This window comes from Folsomia candida, unplaced genomic scaffold (genome assembly GCF_002217175.1).
Source record: "Folsomia candida strain VU population unplaced genomic scaffold, ASM221717v1 Fcan01_Sc002, whole genome shotgun sequence".
NCBI lineage: Eukaryota > Metazoa > Arthropoda > Collembola > Entomobryomorpha > Isotomidae > Folsomia > Folsomia candida.
Genome location: NW_019091194.1, coordinates 14,191,615 through 14,213,921, shown reverse-complemented (window position 1 = coordinate 14,213,921; position 22,307 = coordinate 14,191,615). Strand labels below are relative to the sequence as shown.

At 36.0% G+C, this 22,307-nt stretch overlaps 6 protein-coding genes across 11 annotated transcripts; 4 read left to right on the top strand and 2 right to left on the bottom strand.

Moving 5' to 3' along the window:
• The first annotated feature begins 199 nt into the window (after window positions 1–199).
• On the top strand, window positions 200–2,010 carry LOC110845275 (N-alpha-acetyltransferase 80). Of its 2 annotated transcripts, none has more exons than XM_022091668.2 (4): window positions 200–864; window positions 977–1,131; window positions 1,225–1,300; window positions 1,402–2,010. In XM_022091668.2, the coding sequence occupies exons 1-4, from the start codon at window positions 761–763 to the stop codon at window positions 1,865–1,867; spliced, it is 801 nt and encodes a 266-aa protein (XP_021947360.1). In that variant the 5' UTR covers window positions 200–760; the 3' UTR covers window positions 1,868–2,010. The 2 variants fall into 2 exon arrangements, with proteins under 2 accessions (XP_021947360.1, XP_021947363.1); XM_022091671.2 differs by having other exon boundaries at window positions 536–864; window positions 1,405–2,010.
• A 67-nt stretch (window positions 2,011–2,077) lies between these two features.
• LOC110844095 (arginine--tRNA ligase, cytoplasmic) lies at window positions 2,078–5,390 on the top strand. Its single transcript, XM_022090217.2, has 13 exons — window positions 2,078–2,219; window positions 2,370–2,485; window positions 2,563–2,676; window positions 2,786–2,974; window positions 3,081–3,337; window positions 3,425–3,614; window positions 3,724–3,961; window positions 4,041–4,085; window positions 4,167–4,496; window positions 4,593–4,753; window positions 4,819–4,980; window positions 5,048–5,189; window positions 5,276–5,390. The coding sequence occupies exons 2-13, from the start codon at window positions 2,426–2,428 to the stop codon at window positions 5,383–5,385; spliced, it is 1,998 nt and encodes a 665-aa protein (XP_021945909.1). The 5' UTR covers window positions 2,078–2,219; window positions 2,370–2,425; the 3' UTR covers window positions 5,386–5,390.
• Window positions 5,391–5,708: 318 nt separating this feature from the next.
• Window positions 5,709–10,368, top strand: LOC110844094 (N-alpha-acetyltransferase 35, NatC auxiliary subunit). The gene is made up of 15 exons (XM_022090215.2): window positions 5,709–6,123; window positions 6,239–6,281; window positions 6,434–6,820; window positions 6,899–7,047; window positions 7,127–7,350; window positions 7,433–7,827; window positions 7,903–7,940; window positions 8,038–8,364; window positions 8,440–8,519; window positions 8,629–8,689; window positions 8,768–8,926; window positions 9,030–9,260; window positions 9,322–9,470; window positions 9,641–9,746; window positions 9,826–10,368. The coding sequence occupies exons 3-15, from the start codon at window positions 6,463–6,465 to the stop codon at window positions 9,979–9,981; spliced, it is 2,433 nt and encodes an 810-aa protein (XP_021945907.1). The 5' UTR covers window positions 5,709–6,123; window positions 6,239–6,281; window positions 6,434–6,462; the 3' UTR covers window positions 9,982–10,368.
• A 147-nt stretch (window positions 10,369–10,515) lies between these two features.
• On the top strand, window positions 10,516–15,308 carry LOC110844090 (double-stranded RNA-specific editase Adar). The gene is made up of 15 exons (XM_022090207.2): window positions 10,516–10,762; window positions 10,873–11,398; window positions 11,479–11,630; window positions 11,709–11,869; window positions 11,960–12,096; window positions 12,162–12,353; window positions 12,430–12,682; window positions 12,763–12,914; window positions 13,072–13,315; window positions 13,400–13,524; window positions 13,625–13,654; window positions 13,753–13,933; window positions 14,448–14,571; window positions 14,653–14,859; window positions 14,947–15,308. The coding sequence occupies exons 2-15, from the start codon at window positions 10,879–10,881 to the stop codon at window positions 15,043–15,045; spliced, it is 2,577 nt and encodes an 858-aa protein (XP_021945899.1). The 5' UTR covers window positions 10,516–10,762; window positions 10,873–10,878; the 3' UTR covers window positions 15,046–15,308.
• Window positions 15,294–16,576, bottom strand: LOC110844093. Its single transcript, XM_022090214.1, has 4 exons — window positions 16,256–16,576; window positions 16,152–16,169; window positions 15,910–16,086; window positions 15,294–15,835 (listed from the first exon to the last, which is right to left on the bottom strand). The coding sequence occupies exons 1-4, from the start codon at window positions 16,413–16,415 to the stop codon at window positions 15,540–15,542; spliced, it is 651 nt and encodes a 216-aa protein (XP_021945906.1). The 5' UTR covers window positions 16,416–16,576; the 3' UTR covers window positions 15,294–15,539.
• On the bottom strand, window positions 16,501–21,014 carry LOC110844091 (zinc finger matrin-type protein CG9776). 5 transcript variants are annotated; one of them, XM_022090211.2, is made up of 12 exons: window positions 20,836–20,992; window positions 20,382–20,761; window positions 20,112–20,295; window positions 19,663–20,036; window positions 19,167–19,430; window positions 18,776–18,934; window positions 18,514–18,654; window positions 18,232–18,325; window positions 18,017–18,135; window positions 17,562–17,741; window positions 16,867–17,261; window positions 16,501–16,739 (listed from the first exon to the last, which is right to left on the bottom strand). In XM_022090211.2, exons 2-12 carry the CDS (start codon window positions 20,508–20,510, stop codon window positions 16,535–16,537), a joined length of 2,244 nt encoding a protein of 747 aa, XP_021945903.1. In that variant the 5' UTR covers window positions 20,511–20,761; window positions 20,836–20,992; the 3' UTR covers window positions 16,501–16,534. The 5 variants fall into 5 exon arrangements, with proteins under 5 accessions (XP_021945903.1, XP_021945905.1, XP_021945901.1 ...); XM_022090213.2 differs by having other exon boundaries at window positions 19,663–19,997; XM_022090209.2 differs by having other exon boundaries at window positions 19,663–20,295; window positions 20,858–21,014.
• Between the last annotated feature and the right edge of the window lie 1,293 nt (window positions 21,015–22,307).

Sequence of the window (22,307 nt, the reverse complement as noted above, 5' to 3'; positions counted from 1 at the left end):
AGCAATGTGATTGAGTGAAGCGTTCTTAGCGTTGCCGAAAATTAGTACTGAACGGCCTCCCAAGAATGAAGAAATACTGAATTTAATATTTCAATTTCATCTCTCCACTCCAGTGACTCTGTGTTTTGTTATGTCCGCAGAAATAATCAGCCTTGTAGGAACGCAGCAAGTTATTCAATTGTATCGTTAATTTACATGTTTGTTGTGCACAAATTATGGTAGTTGATATTCAACGCATTAACGAAATCACTTTAAATTTAAATAATGAATAAGCACAAACCAACAAGCTTCAACAGGCGATAGGATGATGTAAATGTTTTATATTTGCTTATGCACAATATTTGTGGTTCGTTTAAAGATAGTATACAGGAAATGAATATGCATCCCACACATGATGACCAACTATTTTTTACTATTATTTATTTTTTATTGTATTGTATTCGTTTTCTCATCATGTGTCTTTCGTTGTGGTTCTTTCTTTCTCTATTTTCTGGAGAAGGAAGGCGGAGTTGCCTCGCACAACAGAGGATATTATTGGTCCATCCTCATAAGCGGGAACATGCTATTAATTTAGCAAATTTGCAAATTTTGCTTGGTTCTAAATACTCAAATTGAGTATATTAACTTGATCGTCGTGACATAACGGAGATGTATGTGCTCGAGTCGCTGAAATACATACAAAATTTTTTGCCGTTGAATTAGCGAATTTCGCTAATTCAATTAATTATTTAATTCACGTAAGTGATGACGACTGACGACGATGGAGCAAAGTTTCGACTTAATTTGTGCTCAAAAACATCCAGAGTTGATTGATGAATGTATTGACCTTCTAAACACACAATGGCCACGATCCAAGACGGCCAGGTACTTACTTCCTCATGACACATGAACGAAAAATATTAAATAATCTTTAGAATTAAAGGATTTTTTCAGGATTGCACTATTTCATATATTATTTTTATATGCTGATTATTAGGCTGGTCAGTATACAACAAGGGTCGTCAGAAGGTTTCCCAACCACATTGTTGTTGATTAATACGCATAGTAATGACGACCCTAAACGAGTTGTGGCGCATTGCAAAGTCTCCCCAGTTTCAGTGTACCACCCAAGTGCTTGTTTTGTAGAGTCTGGTAATAATGAAAATATTTTAGGAAATAAAATGCTAATTTAAATTAAACATAATATGCGAAATAAATGCAATCGTATTGTATTAATGACTTTAGTGGTAGTGGCGAAAGAACTTCGCGGAAAAGGGATTGGGCGTATCATTATGGATAAAATGGAAGCCTACGTTAAATGGTAACAATAAAGAACTTGAAATTCAATACTGACAACAAAGAGTGAGATACGCTTATAGAATTAGAGAAAGTAATGTTCTGAAGCTTTGTGTTTTTTGTCAGTAGGGGAATTCGGATAATCTATTTAACGACGCATGATCAACAGGGATTCTATGAAAAGTTAGGATATTCTTTGTGTGAACCAGTCGTCGTATACGGAGGAAAATGCAGTTCATTTAAGATGGATGGTGGTAAAACACCATTTTCTAGTCAACACATCCGTCCTGCTGGTACAGTTCAGCACAAAACTACTATTGAAGATAATATTAAGACAATGGACGAATCCGAAGTTCTCTCTTCGATGATGACGCAAAAGGCTACGTTAATAGAAAACCCAAAAGACAACAAGAATAATATTGCTAACAAAAATGTTACTGAAGTAATAAAATCTGTGCCATCATCCCCTCCTCCTCCCCCACCTCCGCCATTAAATAATTTAGCCATCTCACATTCACGAAAGTTGACCAAAACTGATATCGTTTTAAAGCCGGAAATGAAGGTGACAATGAAAAAGGAGCTGTTATTCTAACATTTTATAAACATTTTAACTCTAGTCAATGTGCATGTTTAACGTTGAAATTGTAACGAGCCATATCTTATGAAAAAAATTTTATAAATTGACAATTAATAAATGAACGAAAATAAAACTATAAATAAGTCTTGACCCACCGACGAGATAAATTATGTGTCATCATTCCCCTATTACTTCTCTCACATGAACGAAAATGAGCTAGTTCAAGTTCAACAAACCACCCGGTTTTTTCCACGCTCTACAGATTGTTGTCACCAAATATTAATTACAAATTAACATCTGGAGTTGTGAATGCAGTTAATTCTGATTTCAGATTTAATTGTGAAGAGTTTTAAGTAAATCCCTGCTGGTGAGTCATTTCGCCCTCGATTCTCGATCCATTGTACAAAGTAGAGATCTGATGAAACTACGTTTCGGGATTTCAAGACGTTAAATTTCATAGCACCAAAAATGTGAATATTTCTAGCTGTTGTTAACATGTATTAATTGTTTCTTCTAGTAAATCTATAAACGCAAGCGGAAAGTGGAGTTCTTTCACGGTTGGTCAAACAAAACATGGTCAAAGCTGCAACTTCTTTCAATATGGAATCCATTGAAAAACGAACCAATGAAGCAGTAAGTTTTGTTGACAATTATTTAGTATTATAAACGAACTCAATTTATATAATCAGATTCTTGACTTTTCTTTTTAGGAACAAGAAGCTGAAAAAATTTCGCAATCTGTGAACCAATTGGTGCAAGCGGAGGTTGATAAACTTCAGAAGGAAAATGATAAGCTCAAATATCGCGTGAAAATGCTCAAACGAGTAATACCTACTCAACAATTAAATTTTGATAATGAACTATAACGTGACCAGTGTATATTCATAATTGCATCAAAGCTTTAATCGCAATAAATTTGATGTTGTTTCACAGGCTTTCGAAGACGAGGACAAGAAGATTGTCACCCATATGCGTGACATTGTGCAAATTTTGCGCTTATACTGTACTTTTGCTGTTAATAAGGCTTATCCTGAAGCTCCTCCAGTTCCTGTTCAAGTGACACAAGCTACCAACGTAAAATTCGGAGATTATCAATGCAACGTTGCTCCACGATTGGCTGGGGTGAGATTTGACTTCAGGCTTCGTTAAAACTACAATTTTTATTTTTGTGTGCGTACTTGCATTTTATATGCACTTAACTCTTAACATTGAATATTCATTTTGATAGATTTTAAAGTCTAGTCCACGAGAAGTCGGAATGGAAATCTTGAAAAACTTCCCTGAAAATCCTGACTTGATTGAAAAAATTGAGGTAGCTGGGCCCGGGTTCATCAACATTTTCTTGACCAACAAGTTTCTAGTTGACGAAACTATCAACATATTTGTGAACGACGTAAAGTTAGCTCCACTTGTAGCCAAGAAAAAAGTCGTGATAGATATGTCTGCTCCAAATGTTGCGAAAGAAATGCACGTCGGACATCTTAGGTACAAACAAATACCATGTTCTAGATAAATCACTATTATAACTAATAGCACTAATTATATCAAATATCATTAAATAACCCCTTGTAGGTCTACCATAATTGGAGAAAGTATTTCTCGGCTAATGACGTTTTTGGGATATGAAGTTGTTCGTGTAAATCATATCGGAGATTGGGGAACACAATTTGGAATGCTAATTGCTCACCTTAAGGACAAGTTTCCTGATTATTTATCTGAGGGATATAATTTTCCTGTTAGTGATTTACAAGGATTTTACAAGGTGAATACCTATAATAAATATTGTACATGTAACTCTATTTCTTGTATGTATATTTTGGCAGATAAAATTTTACTATGCAATACTATCACATACTACTATTTCTGATTAGGAATCCAAGAAACGTTTTGATGAGGACGAGGACTTTAAAAAACGGGCATATGGATGTGTTGTGGAATTGCAAGGTCACAAGCCTGAAATCTTGAAAGCTTGGAATATGATTTGTGACGTGTCACGGAAAGAATTTTCCAAAATTTATGAACGATTTGATATTAAAAATCTCACTGAGAAAGGAGAATCGTTCTATCAATCAAGAATGGAAATTTTGGTCAAAGAATTTGAAGCTCAAGGTAAATTATAATACTGCAAGTATCACATGTAGGATGCAGTAGTTGGGATTGTTGGTTAACAATCTTTATATTTTATTAGGATTACTTATTGATGATTGTCCAGAAGGGGATGGTGCACTGACGGGTGAGTTTAATAATAAGTTAATAGGTCTACATGAAATATAATCGATATCACCACTACCTTTTTATGTGTTTATTTATGTAGGTGTACGAAAAATTATGTTTGGGGACAAGACTAAAGTCCCACTAATAATTGTGAAATCTGACGGTGGATTTACCTATGACACGTCCGATATGGCCACAATCAAGTATCGTGTGCAAGAAGAACAAGGAGACTGGTTGATTTATGTAGTCGATGCTGGACAGTCTAATCACTTTCAGACAATTTTCGACTGCGCAGAAAAAGTTGGGATCTTGGACCCATCAAAAGTTCGCGTGGATCATGTCGAATTTGGCGTTGTACTCGGGGAAGACAAAAAAAAGTTTAAAACTCGATCAGGAGACACGGTGAGATTGGCCGATTTGTTGGACGAAGGTTAGTGAAATTTTCCATTCAAGAATTTGATATAAAAATCGTGATAACTAGAGTATATATATGTACACACGTATTTTAATTTTTTACTAATTTTAGGTATTAAACGGGCTGAAGAAAAGTTAAGGGAAAAGGGTAGAGACAAAGAAATGACACCAGAGGAATTCGATGAAGCCAAAGCTGCTGTGGCATACAGTTCTATTAAGTACGCTGACTTGTCACGTAATAGGAACCATGAATACGTCTTTTCTTATGACAGGGTAATGTAAAAGAATGATGATTTAGAAGAAATTAAGTTTTAATTCGTATCTTTCTAAATAATCAGATGTTGGATGATAAAGGAAATACCGCAGTCTACCTCTTGTATGCATTCACTCGTATCTCGTCTATTGCTCGTAGAGCTGGTGTCACACTAGAACAATTAAAGGAATATGCTAAAACCAAACCCATCCAGCTTTCTCATGAAAAGGAGATAAAGTTGATGAAAGTAAGCTTTCTACCAAATTTCTTGACAGTTTCGTCTCACAAATTGTAATTGTTTTTTTTTATCACAGACGCTGTTACAATTTCCCGAGATAATTGAAACTTCAACCAATAATCTTTTCATTCATCCAATTTGTGAACTCCTCTACGACATTGCTACATCATTTTCCGAGTTCTATGATACCTGTTATTGCATTGAAAAGGACAAAGCAGGTCTGTACAACCTATTTTATATTTAAAACTTATTATTTATTATAATTTTTTCAACTTCAATCATTTTGTGCGTATTTCTCTCTTAGGAAATACTACAAAAATCCACATGGAGCGCCTTATTCTGTGCGAAGCTACAGCCAACATCTTAAAAGCCGGATTTAATATTGTTGGGTTGAAATATGTAGGAAAGATGTAATACTAAATTAATACCGTTTTTGTAATACTTTTCCTTATTAATTGTAACATTTGCAGTTGTTTTGTACTAACGCAAATACTAATTAGTTGACATTATCTTGTAGTTATTTGTTGGAACTTTTATGCTGAATAAAACTTTCTTTCATAGATATATATTAGGAGGATTTACTCATTTACATAATTCCTTGTCAACACATGACGAATTTAACTTTTCACAACACGAGCAGTATGACATAATGACGCCTTTCTGGCGATAATGTGTAGTATGAGTGGCATAGACTTTGCTAAACTTGCGCCAACTGGAACCATTTGAACGGGGGTCCATCCATTCCCTGGCGATTCACGTAGATTCACGTAGATCTTGTCTCATTCTATGAATCGTTTTAAAAGTATTGCAAATTTTTTTTTACACACAATTCTTCGCAATTCAAAAATAAAATCCTTCTCAATTTGATATAAATAATTAGAGTCAAGTAAATAATAGCCAGGAAGTACATAACACTACTACAATTAATTATATGCCCTGTCATACATAATATAATCAGCTCGTTTTTGTTCCAAATTTTTACTTGGCACTTCACCTCCGAGTTTAAATTGAATGGATAAATTAACTGGTCACGAGAAGGATTGAGCAAACTTTACCGAAATAGGTCGGAAAATCAAAAGTACAATTTGGGGCAAATTTACTTACTTTCCGGATCCGGATGGGGTCAAATTGTTTAAGAATACTAATATATACGTAAGTTCGAATTTTACAGCTTTTCACGTATGAGGTCTAATTAAAATATTTTTACAATCTATAAATACTAGTTTAGGATACTTTTACATTTGTATTCTCCGAATTTGTGTTTCAGTGGGCCAAGTTACTTAGGATATCGACCTTCTACCGACCTTCAGGTTAAATAATAATAATATCAATACCTTTGACTTATGTTGCATATGAATAGTGCACAAAAGTACCAACAGCTGATGGGGTGGATGGCGTCAAAAAATGCATACAATTACGAAAGTGTTTCTATATTCAGAAAGACAAATGTTCTCTGTTATAGCTCTCTGAAAGTATCACAGCTCTGGACTAATGCTAGGATTCGACGAATTGGGCTTGACCACATCCGTCACGTTGTGTGGTGATGCTAGCAATATGAATGATTCACAGGAATTAAACTTTGTAGTCACAGGACAGGTGGCACCATCCGAATTGCCTGTTGTTTCTTGCAAATTTGAATCCCAACAGCAACAAGTCAGAATTCCGAAGGTATCTTTGGGAAGAGTGGGTGCTAATTGTTCTTCGAAGAATGACTACCCGACGGAAGATAAATCTTCACTGGTGGTTACAAACTGTTTGGACCCCACGCCAAAGTTTTATCAAGATGGCGATGTAACTCAAGACGATGAAATGTTGGATATCACGGGACAGTTTTGTGAAGCTGTTAAAAGTATGATTTTTATGGCTAAAGTAATTTTATTCAGTTTTTATAGCTAATAATTTGGCATATTAAAATTGTCCTAAATAGGTCTCGAGCTAGGAGAATTGCTCCACGACCCTTCTTTTGGTCTATTTGAAGCCATGTCTGCAATTGAAATGATGGACCCAAAAATGGACGCGTCCATGATTTGCAACAAGGGAAAGCGGCCTATTCTCACTTTCGACCAGGCAGTTCAGGTAAGTGGAACAGAATTATTTACATATTACGATTAATTTCAGGAATGAATGAATAATCCTTATATTGACTGGTTGGTAGGAGGGATTTCTCTGTCTGGATAATGTGTCATATGAAGATCATATTGGAATTATCGATACAACCATTAGCTGCCTCGTTACGTGGATGGAGGGACATTCCTTGGCCCAAACTGTTTTTACAAACTTGTACTTACATAGACCCACTGCAATTGGGGATAAATATCTTAGGGCAACATCAGTTGCAAGTTTAAAATTAGTTGATGTCATAGAAGAATGTATTAACAAGTAGGCTGATATTTTTTTATCAATACAAGATATTTAAATCACTCGATTATAAATAATTAATATTTAAATACTGTTTTTTTAGAGCTGGGGTTTTTGAAGAAGAGGATTTTCAGCCTTCTGTATATGGGTACAATTTAGGCACCATGTTTACCGACTCTAAGACATCTAGCATGTTGCGTGAATGTGAAGATGATCTTCAAAAGAAAATCAAATTAATGAGTAAAACTCAACAAAAATCTCCTACTCAAGTTGGTGTAAATGAAATCCCAGAGCTAGAAGATATTAATGACATGGACAAAATTGATGCTCTACTTGGTCGTATGAAATTTCTTCGCTTGTTTCACTCGTTAATTTTGCATATTTGGAAGCGGGATGACATTGCAGAATGTCCAGCTTTGATCGTTGGGTGTCAAGAAACACTTGTCGTACTACAGAAAACTGCATCGTTAGGCACCCAACGAAACATGAATGAATCAGGTATAATATTAATATTGCATGATTAATATTGTATTTCATTTTACGGATGTATAAATTAACCTGATTACAAAACAGATACGTTCATGGTTGGATTCGAGCTTCTGGTCAATCAGGTAACAATAATAATAAAAACCCTAATAATCATACTTTAAATGTAATTTAAGTTTTCAACCTGTTTAGCTCATTTTTAAACTTATTTAACTGTTTCAGCGTTTGCTACCGCCAACATTTCCCCGATCTACAAAAATCAAGTCCACCGAAGATGCTTTCAAATTTATGGAAGGCCTTCTAAACCGGATAAAGACAGTTTTGAAAGTGAAGCTTCTTCAAAACTTTCATGGAATCGTAGATTTCTTTCATGCGTTTAGTGAAACGCGACCATGTGTACTCTCTCGTTCACTTTTGCAACTTTTATATGGACCAATGAGATTTAAGAAACCTGGGTTAGATGACATGATGGATGTCATGAAAGAATCTGTTAGAGGATTTATTGCACCTCCTGTTTTATCGTCTAAATTTAAAGGAAAAAATAGAGAGGTAGTGTTGATCTCAATCAATTTATTAGTTTTGTAGTGTAAGTTTTTCGAATTTAAGTGATTGTATTCTTTACAGGTGTCAGAATGTGTAGATATGTTTTTTGAAAGGAGTGCAACAGTGTTTGCGAACGTACTAATTGCGTGTGGTCACAATAGGTAAAATACCTAGCTTTAAGTAATATATTTATTACACACATACGTGGTACGTAGTTCATGTTCCGAAGGTACATGTTAAATGTGGCGACGTTTTCTTATTCATGTGCAGAGCCCGGTTGCGAGATAAATTGGCACATTTGATGGAAGATTTTGCAAACTTACAAAATGAGGTGAGTGCTTAATTAAGTGCTTCAGCAAGGAACTCTGGTCTTATTTTAATATTTTATTTCGACATTCTTTAAAAATAGACGGAAAAAATTGATAATTATGTACACTCTCTGTGTCTGCAAATGGATGGCATTCGACAACACGGAAATTGTTTCGGAACATGGCTTCTCTGCCACATCAGCAAAATTATGATTCGCTACATTTATTCTGGATTTGAACTGGAATTATACGCTCTTCATGTAAGTCAAATTCAAGCAGGCAGAGACAGTTTCATACTGGCTTATTACTTAAAAACTACGTCTTTATTTTTCTCAAAATCTGTCTTTATTTTTTTTCTTTCAGGAATACGCATACATTTATTGGTACTTGAATGAAATTTTGTACGCTTGGTTATTGTCGACGTATAGTCGAGCAGAAGCATACATGTTGGAGGGTGAAACATTACTAAACGATAAGAATGGCAAGAGAAGTGGAAAAAATCGTCAAAAAAATAGCAAAGCTAAATCTAAAGCGTACACCAAAGAATTATTGATTCTTCAAGCCGAGCAAAATTTGACTGGTGGTTATTTTAAGGTAGTTTCTAATTCAGCATGTTGCTAAAAAATGTATATATGAGGCTTTCTGTGGATTACAGACACTTATGGGGCTCATCAATGATAACAGAATACCCTTTCCCAATATCGAATTCGACAATGAGCAATGTCGTTATCGTCATCGTTTCGCACCATTCGCTCCAATACAAACGCCATCACTAGTTCATTATATGCAGTACAAACAGATTAGGTAAGATCGTAGTTCGTGCGCTATTTTACTCATTTTGCCTGTTTGTTGGTATCGTTTATCGTTGGCTGGGATCATTACAATTCCAACCAGCATAATGAATTAATTACTTAAGCTCAAGAACGATTCAATTAAAATGAATGACTGACTTATTATTGATGTATATATATTAGCGAACTGGCCTCCGCTCAACCCGCTGCAAATCTCTATTTAGCTGCAACTAAAAACTTTCTTCAAGCCAAGCAATTGCTCGAAGCAATCCCTGGTTCTGAAAAGGAGGTATTTTAAATTTATAATCGAACAATACATGATAATGTTAATAGACAAGTCTAACTTTTTGTTGGCATTTGAATTATAGGTCTTGGACTTATTGAAAATTGCTAAGACCAACTTTGTCGTTGTGAAATTACTTGCCAGTGGACATACCAAAGATTCCCGTTCACCTCCTGAATTTGATTTCTCCTCACACATTCATTTCCCCGTGATGAAAGTTGGCAAAGAAGCAGCAAATTGACATAACCATATTATATTACAGAATTTGCGGTTCCTTGTGACATAAAATCATGAATTTTATTATTATTAGAGGGAAGCAATCTTGTTCATTTCGGCCGATTGAATTTCAAAATCAATTTTAGCTTTACACTACTAGGTATTACTACTAACGTTAGATTTTGTAGTAGTACTGTGTTATTATATACGTATCCTCGTCGTCGAATAGTGAAGTGTGAAGTCGTGTGTTGTTGATGTTTTTATTCGCGATCGATTCGGTGATATGCACCCAAGTCAGCTTTATACATGTTAGTTAGGGCCCCTACAATAGTTGAATTAACAAATTTATTATTACCACGTCATCGCTCGTGTACTCTCCCCCACAACTGAATAAAATAATAATTTAAAGACATACTTTCATGAAGTAAACTTTATGTTTGTTATTGTGAATCACAATTTGTCATGATTTGAACAAAGTAAACGTAAATAGTATATTGCCATATTCTGCAGCATTGAGTTTAAGTCTGCCCGCGAAATAAGAATGTGCTCAGAAGTGTGAAGTGTTGAATTTTAATTTTGTTTAAAAATTTTCTAATAAATTTTCTAATTTTGTAATTACACAAAATATAAATTGTTTAAACTCAAAGACAAAATATATTTTAAGTTTTCTTGACCGTTTAAACATAGTTCATCTAAAAATTACAAACTGATTTGTGCAGTTACTTTTGTTCTACTTCTCACAGAAATACCGGGCAGAGTGCTGAGTCGTGTTTTATTTATTTAGCGAAGTGATAACGTGATAAGTCGTAAGTATAATATTTGTTCGTAATTTTTATTTTGTACATTGCACATAATGTTTTATGCTCATGATGAAATTATGAAATTGATGAATACTGATAAAGTGATAAATTACCAGTACAGGATGGATCCTTTCACAACCGGCGGAACTCAAGGGAAAGAAATTCCAGGCAACACGCATGCTACACCCATCCCATCTGTCGTTCCCGAGTCTCAGAATTTCATACCCATCGCATTGGGGAACCCCTTTCAAAATGTTCCTAAAATGAACACAGCGTCATCGCCAGGCCATGGTGGAAAAATAATGGAGAACATTTTAGAAAGGGTGTCCAAATATAATCCGTCAACCGTATCCCCCCTAAGGCGAAGACCGAAGAAAGATGCGGGATATTTTAAGAAAACGCCAAGATACTATTTTCCTGAAAGACCCGACCTGAAACCTAGCATACTAGAGAGGGAAGGTCCAATTAAGTTTATTCCAGCTGGAGAAGGAAATCAGCCAGAACAGGATGATCAGATGCAGCAGCCTCCTCAAGGGATCATTACTCATCTTCAATCAGGTCATAGTCAGTCGTCAACTAACATGGAACTTGTCCCTCGGAAACCAGGCAAACAATCAAAGAAACGGGCACTTGATATGACTGGTGAGTGTACAAAAGTAAATTGTTTAATATAGTTATGAGGAAGACAACATAATCACTTGGTACATTAATCTTCCGAGCAGGTGACCCGGAAGTTTACAAAAAGTTGAAAATTACTCCTCAGAAGCCTGCAACTGCACTGTTGAACGAAATAAGTCCGAACCTTGATTTTATCTATGAGGATGTAAAAGAGAGTCTGGCAAATCCTAAGTTTCTTTGCAAAGTCAAATTTCCGGTAGTCCCAACAGCATGATATACATTTTTATTGTGATATCGTTCATTTCATTAATTAAGTTACTTGGTTTTCGCATAGCTTGGTGAAACTGGTCAAGAGTACATTGGCGTAGGTCGATCAAAAAAGCTGGCAAAGTTAAATGCATCTGAAAACATACTAAGGAGCCTTGGAACTGACATTCCACCCGTAGATGAGACAATGGAAATTGAACCTGCCAAGTCGAACATAATGAATACCATGTACAAAAGTTACAAGTTTATATACACTGATCAGACTTAACAAATATGAATCTGAACTGAAATCTTTCTTTATCTTCTGTTTCTTGTTAGAACTACTCCAATGATCAACTATTTAGCTCCTAACTTTATTGATCTACCATTTATTCCATCGACACAGGACTTTACAAAAGACGAAGATGTTGAAATGTTTTCCTCCGAATTTTGTGTCAAGAATTTGAACCCTCAAGGTAGTTCAAATAATTAAACTAGTTATCAATTACATACAACACCTGTTTTATGTTTTATATTACAGCGATTGAACTTCCGTCGTTGAAACGACTTAAAAATATACCAGATTTTGAAAACAATTCCCTATGTGCTCTTAATACATTTATCGGACCAGAAGCGGTTGAATTTGAAGAAATTAGCCAAGATGGACCACCTCATAATAAGAAATTTGTTCTAAAACTATGTCTCAAGACAGGAATGACATTCATTGGAACTGGTTAGTACATAGCGTATGCATGTTGTACCAGCCAGCATTTATTGTATATTCAAATTAAAAATGTCAATTTTCAAAGGTGGTAGTAAGAAGAGAGCCAAACAACATGCTGCAAAACAAGCATTGATTGCATTAATTGGATCCAACGTCTATCAGCTTTTGATATTAGAATCACATGGAAAAACAAATCAAAAACCGCAACAGCAGCAGCAACAACAGACGATGGAATGTTTAAAAGACACGCCAGAAAAATTGATTCCAGCGCACTTTATTAATGAAGACCTTATCAATGCCAGTGAATATGATCTAACTTTCAGTGATTACATTGCCAGGTGTTTACATTTAGCGAAGTACATACTTTTCATTTTTTTATGCAGCTTAATTTTACACTTTGTCCTCCATTTTTTCATAGGATAGTCAATGAAAAATACGAAGATATCATGGCAAATCATCAAGACTATATTTCACAAAAGGTTCTTGCCGGAATTGTTATGACTCGCAGCAATCCCATGATAGAAAATGGAGAAGTTATCGCTGTTACGACTGGGACAAAATGCGTTGAAGGTAAAGTAGAAAGTAGTTCTAAACAAGTTGAAGGTAAAGTAAGGGTAAAGTAGTCATAGAGAGAGAGACTGTCTCACGGTGATACTGACAGTTAAGCTTTAGTTAATATTTAGTTTCATAAGGTTATTTAATTATAATACAACTTTTTGCGTTGAAGGGGATTTTATGTCAACCGATGGACTTGCAATAAATGACTGTCACGCAGAAATACTTGCAACAAGATGCCTTCGAGACTTTCTCTATTCAGAAGTGGAGAATATTGGTTGTTCAACGACTGACGAAGAATTTGAGGAATCCATTTTAAAAGAGGTCAAATCCGATACTGGGGAAGTATTTTATATGGTGAAGGAGAATGTGAAGTTCCATCTGTATATAAGTACTTCTCCTTGTGGCGATGCAAGGTTTGCTTTTTTTATTCGTTTGTTGTTAATGTTGTGTGACATTAATCTTAACAGGTGATGATCACTATCTTTGTTATTTTTCAGAATTTTTTCGCCAAAAGGATTGGAGGCAACAGACGAAGAAATAGAGCCAACTGACGATCTGCAGGATTCTCACCCTACAAGACGAAATCGTGGAGTTTTAAGAGCTAAGGTTGAAGCTGGGGAAGGTACAATACCAAAATAAAAATTGTGTACCAAATTTTCACTAATTTTTCCTATTCGCCGCTTTCGTCTCTGTTTCTTATTTCTATTGTTTGATTGTTACAGGTACCATACCTGTTGCAAATTTACTTACAGGTATAAATATCATTTAAATATATAAATACATGGGCATGTAAATTATTTCGTTGGACGATTTAGGAAAATAAATGTTCCTTGAAAATTTTTCAATGTAGGGCCACAAACGTTTGACTCCATTGTCCAGGGAAATGCACTTTTCACCATGTCATGTTCAGACAAATTATGTCGGTGGAACGTGATTGGCATACAGGGGGCTTTATTGTCAAACCTGATGTTTCCAGTGTATTATTCTAGTGTTATCCTTGGGAGCCTCCATCATCCTGTTCATTTTAAAAGGTGAGATTTGGTGAAATCATTCAAAATTATTTGCAGTCTAAAATACTTATTAGATTCATGGCCTAAAGCCATACAGTTGGATATCGTTATTAAAGGTGCATTATGTGATAACTGATTTTTGGCCGTTTCATCCCTCCATGTATGTTGGAGACATAGGAAATACAACAACCAACAAATCAGATAGCACATATTTAGTGCACCTTCAACGACGCATGTTTGGCTATGATAATCTGAGTTCATGATACAGTATTTTTAACAATATTGTTTGGTATATGATAAAACATTATCGACTTTAATTCTGCTAAACAAATCAACACATTAATAAAAATGGTTGGTTTTGGACAAGTAGATGAAACCTCAGTGAGAATCCTTGATTCCGATAGCGTTTCGAGATGACCAATATTTTGTACCCCTGAACTAATTTTGTAAAATATATAAAAACTTTATCTAATGGTCAGGATTCAACGTATTTCCCTTCCTAATGTCTATATTAATAAATATGTATCTGTTTCAGAGCGCTTTTAGGAAGGATTGAATCCTTAGCTGGGAAGATTCCTCTTCCATTTAAAATAAATCGTGCGCACTTATTGATGGTTAGTCATCAGGAAAAACGAGTTGTCAAAAAGAGTCCAAATCATGTAAATAATTTTACACCATAAATACTTTATATAATTATAGTGATATTATCTAACCCACTGTGAATCTGCATTTCACTACAGGCAATTTGTTGGACGTATGGCTGGTCAACGCCAGAAATTCTTACTGCGTCCAAGGGTCGTTGTGAGCCTGGAGGGATAGTATCTCGTTTGGCCAAAAGAATGTCTTTTATCAGATTTCTGACCTTGTATAGAAACCAGTGGGGCCGGAGAGACGGATTTGTAAATCTTAATTACAAAGAAGCAAAACTTATGGCTGGGGAATACCAGGTACAATTACATGCAAGTATTTGGATTACATAAAGGTGACCGTACTATTGAATGAACAAAATTACTATTCGTTCCCCATTTCTGCAGAAAGCGAAAGATGCATTTCAAGCTCATATGAAAGATACCAATTATGGCACTTGGATTTCCAAACCAGTTGAAATAGACTCTTTTGGCATTGAAAAATAAGCGGTTGATGATGCTTTGTCTGTAGCAGCATGTTTCAAAAATTGTGTTTTAGCATCTGAAAAAAGTCGCATCCATATTAGTACGACTGATTTATTTTAAGATTTTAAAAAGTGTATTATTTATATTTATTACAACTTGATACGACCTTGTCAAGTCTGCGAATGTTTTTACTTGTTTGTTTATTTATTGTTAAAATATATGACGACTTGTAAGTAAAAATCTCAAAGAGTTTAAGACGTTAATAAAAATTTGTGCAAAAGAAACAATCACATTTATTACGGGTAACATTCATAGCAAAAACAAGAGTAATTTTGTGTACATAAACATACAAGTCGATAAAAGTTACAAAAGAAATAGAAGGGTAAATTTACTGTATTCTAAAAAGTTAAGTAGATTGGAAGGCAGAAGAATTGCAAATATGTATCTTTATTAATAACAGTTTAAAGTTGTTGTTCAACTTTATTTTAAAACATAAACTTTACCGCAGTTTATCATCACTTTCTAACTACAGCAACATCATCAACATCAATTCCTAGCATCCGTAGATCATCCATATCATCATCGTCCCCAGTTTCCAGCCCGGCAACAGTCTTTAAGGTGGATGAAGATGAGGTTTCCATTTTATCTTTTTCATGTTTATCAGCGACGGGATTCTCAACGGCAGGAACGTTGCCTGCAACAGAAATCTCTTCCATATCTGACGCTGATGCTCCATATCCATCAAATGGCATTTGATACGGCTCATAGTAATTTGTAGAAGACGAAAAGGCAGACTGAATGGCCGTATAGTCTAATTTACATAAGAAAAATTAAGTTGGATTGATTTGCACTTTGAGTGTAGAGTGAAATGTAGAGTAAAATTACCATATGGGGCTTGCCCTGCTGGAGGAGGAACTCCCATCATCGGGGGTGGTAAGCGGGGAGGTGGTACCGTTGCTTGAGGAAAGTTTGGAGGAGGAACTGTAATGGGCTTCCCACTTCCTCCCCCTCTGTAAATAATGTCTAAAGCTTGTTGGAGATCGTCAGGCAAGTTAGTGCCACCTGCAAAACGCATCAATATTATTCACTTATACTTACTGTGTAGCAAAGTTTTGATTTTAACTCACCAGGGGCTTCTTTTTCACCTACACAAATCAAATATTCAACTTGTTATTAAAAGCATTCAGTCATGATAATGTTTACTAGTTAGCCATTTCAAACATATGCTCACCAGGAGGCTTCAAGTCTGTATCAGGTCGCAGTCCAACTACGGGGGCCACTGTTGAAACAGGTACAAATGCATTATTATGTCCATCGTCGATAGTCTTGTTAGCAGGGACATAGGTGGAATGTTCACGGGGTGGATGATCAAAGCTAGACGATGTAGACATGGTGTGGTGACTAAATGATTCAACGTAACCAGGGGCGGTGTCATCATAATGGCTAGCTGCAGACACAGCAACTGCACTACTTGCCACTACTTGGGAATTGTCGCTCGAAACGGCGACTGTCAATTTGTCCTTTCCAGCAATAATAGGACGTTTGTATAGTGGCATTTTCCCAATGATAGGCATCTGCTTCTTAAGTGGCTCTGCCCCCGAGCATTCTTTTCTCTATCCCGTCTGTCTCGAGACCGAGAACGTGATCGAGACCTTCGTCGGCCATGATATCCTCGATCTCTCGATCTTGAACGCGACCTACTCCTACTCCGACTTCTAAAATGAATGAATGAAAGGTTTAATTTTAATTAACGGGTTCATGAGCCATTTATGCCTGTTATTACTACATATTATACATACAGCGTTAGGTAGCGAATAGTAGTTTAATATAAATAAGTATTACCTTCGCCTGCTACCTCCCCCTGCTCCTCCACGATTGTCACGATAACGATCGCGGTCTCTGTTCTCACGAGCTGATATTTGTAATTCCACTCGCTCAGGGCGCTTCTTGTCAATTTCTCGTCCCCCGATTTCTTTATCCTCTTGATCACGTCCTTTCGATTGCAAAGATCTTGCCTGTTCCAAAGCATTTTCTCGAAGTTTGGCAGCTTCTTCTTCTTTCTTAACTCCATGTCGCTGTCGAACGATTTCGGCAAACTTTTGAGTGTCAACAAGATCTAGTGGGGCTTTTTGTGGTTTTCCCATCCATTCGTCAATCTTAGAATCCTTGGGTTGAAATTTGTTGATAAAATCACCAGATCCCTTCAGATCTTCTAATTTAATCGTGTTACGCATTTGCTGGAATTAAAAAATAAAATATGTCTGTCTTGTTGTGTGTACCGGGACTAATAGAGATACTTGTTATCTTTCCGTTATGTTTAGTTAGAGGGACGTGTCGTATGTAAAGACCCCTTGAAGCCAAGATGCTACTTATGTGGCCATTTTAGAAAGGACAGTAAAAATTCAATGATAAATCAGTATTTTGGAAAATAGAACAAGAGACACAAGTGTAGTTACACAGGACGATGATTTAGAAGCTTCCGTCATGTAAATTCTAATCATAAAAACAAAAAAAAACATGCTAGAAATTATTGTTACCACTCGAATGCTGCCACTCCTCCCATTATTGTCATCATTTTCATTAACTGGTGCTGGTTGCGGATGGTCAAATCTTGATTTATGAAAATCCTGTTTTCCATCGCCCAGAGCTCTCAGTCGGGCTTTTTCACGATCTTTGCTCCATTTTTCCTCCCATTCGGGGTGTTCATCCAGAAAGGTCTGCATAAAAGTGAAGGAATACATTAGTCTCGTCACTCTGATTGGCTGCACCCTATTAAGTTTTCATACCTACTCGGTATAGTAACACCAGGATAGTTGATTGAATTGATAACTTTTAGGTTAAATAGGAATCAAGAGATTGGTGCAGGAAAACGTTTTTACGATCTCATATTCCCCCGTTATACAAATATAACAGCCTCATCTTCGCAGGCGTTATAACTTTCAAGCACCTGAACAAATTAATAGGTGTAAGTACAGTGGTTTTTAATGCTTACACAGTAATTGTTGTTGTGTTCCAAGCTCTTGAGATGAATTGAAGCACCAATCTGATCTCCCATCCAATTGTTGCAAAGGCGACAATACCAGCCTTCCACAGGAGAGAAAAACTGCATCCCTACAAAAATATTTTGAATATGCAAATTTGTATATACGCAATTTGGTATTGCAATTTGTCAGAATAAATATTTCTGTATTTTATATTTTTACGCACCTCTCAGTGGAAGTTTTTTGGCAGATTTGCTCGGATTTGCTTGATCAACTTTAGCACTTCTCTTATTCCAAGGCTTGTCATCAATACCTAATTGCTAGAAACATATAACGGCAATAAATTCGTGTTCAAATAGCCCAATTGACAACAGTTTAATCAAATCTATAAGTTCAGACAAAAAATAATCTACATGCAATTTTTCAGACATATGCTTGTCAAATTAAAAATCATCATAATTAATCGCAAAAATAACTTATCATAACTAAAAATGTCATGTAATATTACCTCAACCGTGTCTCGATGTGCTGTACTATGAAAATGATTTAGCATTTGTTCAACAGTTTCAGGAAATGCGTTGCACAATCTGCACCAGTGTTGTCCGTTATCGACGTAATCCACATCAGTCAAATCTATCTTTGTAGGTTTCTATTTAAGAAATACAAACAGTTGATTGATTGAAACTGAAGATGTAGTCAAGATGAGACAACTCTACTGGTAAATAATAAATTGCATGTATTTTTTGATTTTGCTAACTTATTTACTTTACCATTTCAACCAATTTTTTAGTTGGTTCGCTTATTTTGGGGGGAGGAGGAGGCACGGGTGGATGAGCTTTCTCAGCTCCTACAGATTTATCCGCAACGAGAACATTGCTGATTTTCTCAAGTACAATGTGAACGGCTTTACACCTTCCCTTCAGTTCGGCCTGGGAAAGAAAGATAGAAAAAGTCATAAAAAAATTGGGAATTGATGTGAAATAATAGACAAACTCAACAACTACTAAATACTCTGTATATTTAAATATAGAGTATAACCTCAGACTATAGTTAATCATCGCAGAATATTCAGACATATGCTTGTCTATTGTTTTCACATCATCGGTATTGTACCACTTGACAAACAAATTACAACATAAAAAAACAGATCGAGAGAAATACCTGGAGTTTTAAATTCTCTTCGACCAACCGGATATCTGCACGCGTTTTCTTCAACTCGTCTTCCTTAGTTTGCAGTTTCCCTATTTCACGTTCTATAATTTCCAGTTTTTGCTTGTAAGAATCTTGCTGAGTTATCAACGCTTGACGTTGTTCAACTGTTAGTCTACTCCCAGTTGCTTCAGCTGCAGTCGATTTTTCTTTCTCCTTTTGATGCCTTCCTTCGCTTTCAGACGAAGAATTAGAACTGTCATCACTGTCTCGTTTCTAAAATATATAATAAAATAATCCTTCAAATTAATAATATCAGATAGATTTACACCTAATGTGTAAACACCTTGAAAGATGTAATAAATGTCAGAAAAGTATTAACTTCATATTATGAATCCGATATATGCTTGTCTATTTGTTGTTCATCATACTTGCTTATTATATCATTATATAGGTTTAAAAGTTAACTTGTTAAGGTTAACGACTTTGGTCAACTTTTGCAACTTACCGACTTGCGTTTTTGTCGAGACTCCTCGGATGAAGAATCTGACGATGAAGACGAGGATGATGAGCTTTTTCGTCGACTTTTCTTTTTCTTACGCTTTTCCTTCTTTTTCTTATGGCTCGTCGAGTCAGAGTCGCCACCTTGGTGGATAGGTTTTCCTCCAACAGCAGGTGGTTGGTGATAAAGTTGAGGAACATTTTCATTCGGGATGTTTGGAGGATATCCATATCCACTAAATGTCAATGAAGGATCGTCCATATTGCCACTGTGGGACTGATACCTCTGCAATAGATCTTGGTCCATGACGATTTTCTCTTTCCCATTACTCGAGCTAAACTCTGACGTAAATCCAGAAGAGGCAGGCCTCCAGTTATTTGCTTCGACATTTTCCACAGCTTTCATTGGTTGGTGAACGTATGCGTTATTATAGTGACCTTTAGCTGGTGAAATACCTGGCGCTTCTACTGCGGCTGGCTCATGAGATGGATTTTCCAACGATGATCGACGATATTCATTGGAACGTCGCCTATCTCGAGGACTCATGCTTCGACTCCTACTTTTGCTTCTACTTCGACTGTAACTTCGACTTTGGCTCCTTGACCTTGATCTGGAATACCTTCGTTTTCCTCCACGTCCCTAATAATTTGTAATTAATGCCATAATTACTATAATGTTAAAATAATACATTTTATTTTTGAGATTAACATATGATTACGGCTCACCTTATCTCTATCATAGTAGTCGTCATTGTCCCAATACCTGGGTCTTTGTTTGAATCCTCCTCGACCTCTGCCTCGCGTGTATCCACCTCCTCCACGCGGCACAAAATCTCTCCGATAACCCGATGACATTTCAAACTATTTCAGATAGATTTGAATGGAGAAATTCGTTCCTTATTCTGGTAAGAAATATGAAAGGACATCAGTCACGGCGGCCGGCGGATGAACTTTGGCGACCGTAGTATTTCCAAGATTTGTATACGAGCAAAGTGTCCGTTGCGGTAAAGATGACCAGTACAACGAATATTTTGCAATTTCTGATAACTCCAGCAGACCACGGCCTCATTTACTACGACGACAGACGAACGAGAAGGGCAGCAAACCTTCCAGAATACGAATACGAGATAAAGATTGAATCATTAAAGATCAAGGACAAACACTAAGCCCTCACAATTACCTGAAGAATGCTTAATAAATACCTTCAGTAATTTGTAGTTAATCAATGCCGACACTCAAGTTAATCATCGGGAGGGTTAAAATATTAAAATGCGAGGAGCAGCGTCTTATGGGACCCGGTGCTGGTTTCCAGTGTGGTCGCGAGAGAGGGAAGTGTCGTCGCTCCTCAAGCTCAACGGCTGCTCACTAAAAAATCTCACTTTCTCGTCCGGCATATGAGAAATTCTACTTGAGAATTTTGAGATTTATGCATTTATCAGCAGATTTATCGCACATTTACGCTTTTTGTCAATAAGAACTGAAATTTAGCCCACTAAAGCTCATTGTACATGCACTCATCGACGGCGACTGCACTTAATTAGTTATGAGTGCCACTCATCAAATATTTAATTAATCTTACAAGTTGTAAGTTACAACGGTCATAAACTGAACTTTTGTTTCTTTACTCGTTTTTTTTATTTGTTAAGAGTTATTTTCATAGAATAGAGCTTTTTAGGTTACTTCTTATATTTCTATTGGCACTCTACTCAACAAATAACGCGTGTACATTGAAGCTAAAAGAGGAGTTTTATTTGTGTTTTGTTCACTGGCTGCTGGTAAAACTCACTTTAACTTTGGTATAAATAACTTTTCTCTGGAATTTACTGATTGTACGATCCACAATACATAGTTCACAATACATACCTGTCATTTCTTGTACCCATTCATTCTCCTCTTACTTCATTCTAGATACAATAAAGTGTCTTGTATTTCTTCTGCTTCTGTGTGATAATATTTTTTGGCAGTGACTGATAGGAACACAATGTCGACGACTTTTTATTGCTTTCTATTTACAAAGGTGTTTTGTAAGAAGTAAGTACGTGTGCGTACACTGGTTTCTAGTGAAAGAAAGCAACCCCCTTTTTCATATACTTAAAATGCCATCTCTGTAAATAAATTGCCTTCTATCTTGTCAGCACTTATGTCAATATTTTTTTTCAATTAATGACAATAATATCATAATCAACCGAAATTAGAAAGTGTTGTTCGCAATGGGTTTCTTGTTTCGATACAAATCTACACTGACTTTGACAAGTTGTATTTTGTTTTCCAAATTCCTAGCATGAAAGCTAATGCAAATTTTCAGACGTGATCAACACAAGCCCACCATAGTTTATTGATTATGCTATACCAGATGCATTTGCTTTGTTGACTATGTGTGGTTGGCATTTTGGACATGGACCACGGGATACGCAGATTAATTATACCATAATAACGTCTCTTTCACATTCACATTTCCATATTATGTCCTTCACTTCTTTCACCACCAACCAGAAGTAAGTATTTATTACGTGGTGCGTTCTTGTTTTGAGTTGTTTGTACCATCAAACAAGTATTTTGTATTTATTTACAACTTCCCTTACTATTCAAACTTTTAGAGTATTTGACCAAATTCGAGGCTTATAGACCTCTTACACATTCTCAGCACCATAG

What these genes read in the sequence shown, in the direction of transcription:
- LOC110844094 (XM_022090215.2), top strand. Translation starts at nt 6,463, where the DNA reads ATGCTAGGATTCGACGAATTGGGCTTGACCACATCCGTCACGTTGTGT. An exon ending in ATTGCGTGTGGTCACAATAG is followed by an intron (nt 8,520 to 8,628) that starts GTAAAATACCTA and finishes ATTCATGTGCAG; the next exon opens with AGCCCGGTTGCGAGATAAAT. An exon ending in ATGCAGTACAAACAGATTAG is followed by an intron (nt 9,471 to 9,640) that starts GTAAGATCGTAG and finishes TATATATATTAG; the next exon opens with CGAACTGGCCTCCGCTCAAC.
- LOC110844095 (XM_022090217.2), top strand. Translation starts at nt 2,426, where the DNA reads ATGGTCAAAGCTGCAACTTCTTTCAATATGGAATCCATTGAAAAACGA. An exon ending in TTGCTCCACGATTGGCTGGG is followed by an intron (nt 2,975 to 3,080) that starts GTGAGATTTGAC and finishes TCATTTTGATAG; the next exon opens with ATTTTAAAGTCTAGTCCACG. An exon ending in ACGTCTTTTCTTATGACAGG is followed by an intron (nt 4,754 to 4,818) that starts GTAATGTAAAAG and finishes CTAAATAATCAG; the next exon opens with ATGTTGGATGATAAAGGAAA.
- LOC110844091 (XM_022090209.2), bottom strand. Translation starts at nt 20,510, where the DNA reads ATGTCATCGGGTTATCGGAGAGATTTTGTGCCGCGTGGAGGAGGTGGA. An exon ending in CAAAAAACTTCCACTGAGAG is followed by an intron (nt 18,136 to 18,231) that starts GTGCGTAAAAAT and finishes ATATTTTTGTAG; the next exon opens with GGATGCAGTTTTTCTCTCCT. An exon ending in GGAGTGGCAGCATTCGAGTG is followed by an intron (nt 17,262 to 17,561) that starts GTAACAATAATT and finishes TTTTAATTCCAG; the next exon opens with CAAATGCGTAACACGATTAA.
- LOC110844093 (XM_022090214.1), bottom strand. Translation starts at nt 16,415, where the DNA reads ATGTCTACATCGTCTAGCTTTGATCATCCACCCCGTGAACATTCCACC. An exon ending in AGCAGGGCAAGCCCCATATG is followed by an intron (nt 15,836 to 15,909) that starts GTAATTTTACTC and finishes TATGTAAATTAG; the next exon opens with ACTATACGGCCATTCAGTCT.
- LOC110844090 (XM_022090207.2), top strand. Translation starts at nt 10,879, where the DNA reads ATGGATCCTTTCACAACCGGCGGAACTCAAGGGAAAGAAATTCCAGGC. An exon ending in TGTTGCAAATTTACTTACAG is followed by an intron (nt 13,655 to 13,752) that starts GTATAAATATCA and finishes TTTTCAATGTAG; the next exon opens with GGCCACAAACGTTTGACTCC. An exon ending in CATCCTGTTCATTTTAAAAG is followed by an intron (nt 13,934 to 14,447) that starts GTGAGATTTGGT and finishes TATCTGTTTCAG; the next exon opens with AGCGCTTTTAGGAAGGATTG.
- LOC110845275 (XM_022091668.2), top strand. Translation starts at nt 761, where the DNA reads ATGGAGCAAAGTTTCGACTTAATTTGTGCTCAAAAACATCCAGAGTTG. An exon ending in CCACGATCCAAGACGGCCAG is followed by an intron (nt 865 to 976) that starts GTACTTACTTCC and finishes GCTGATTATTAG; the next exon opens with GCTGGTCAGTATACAACAAG. An exon ending in TGCTTGTTTTGTAGAGTCTG is followed by an intron (nt 1,132 to 1,224) that starts GTAATAATGAAA and finishes TAATGACTTTAG; the next exon opens with TGGTAGTGGCGAAAGAACTT.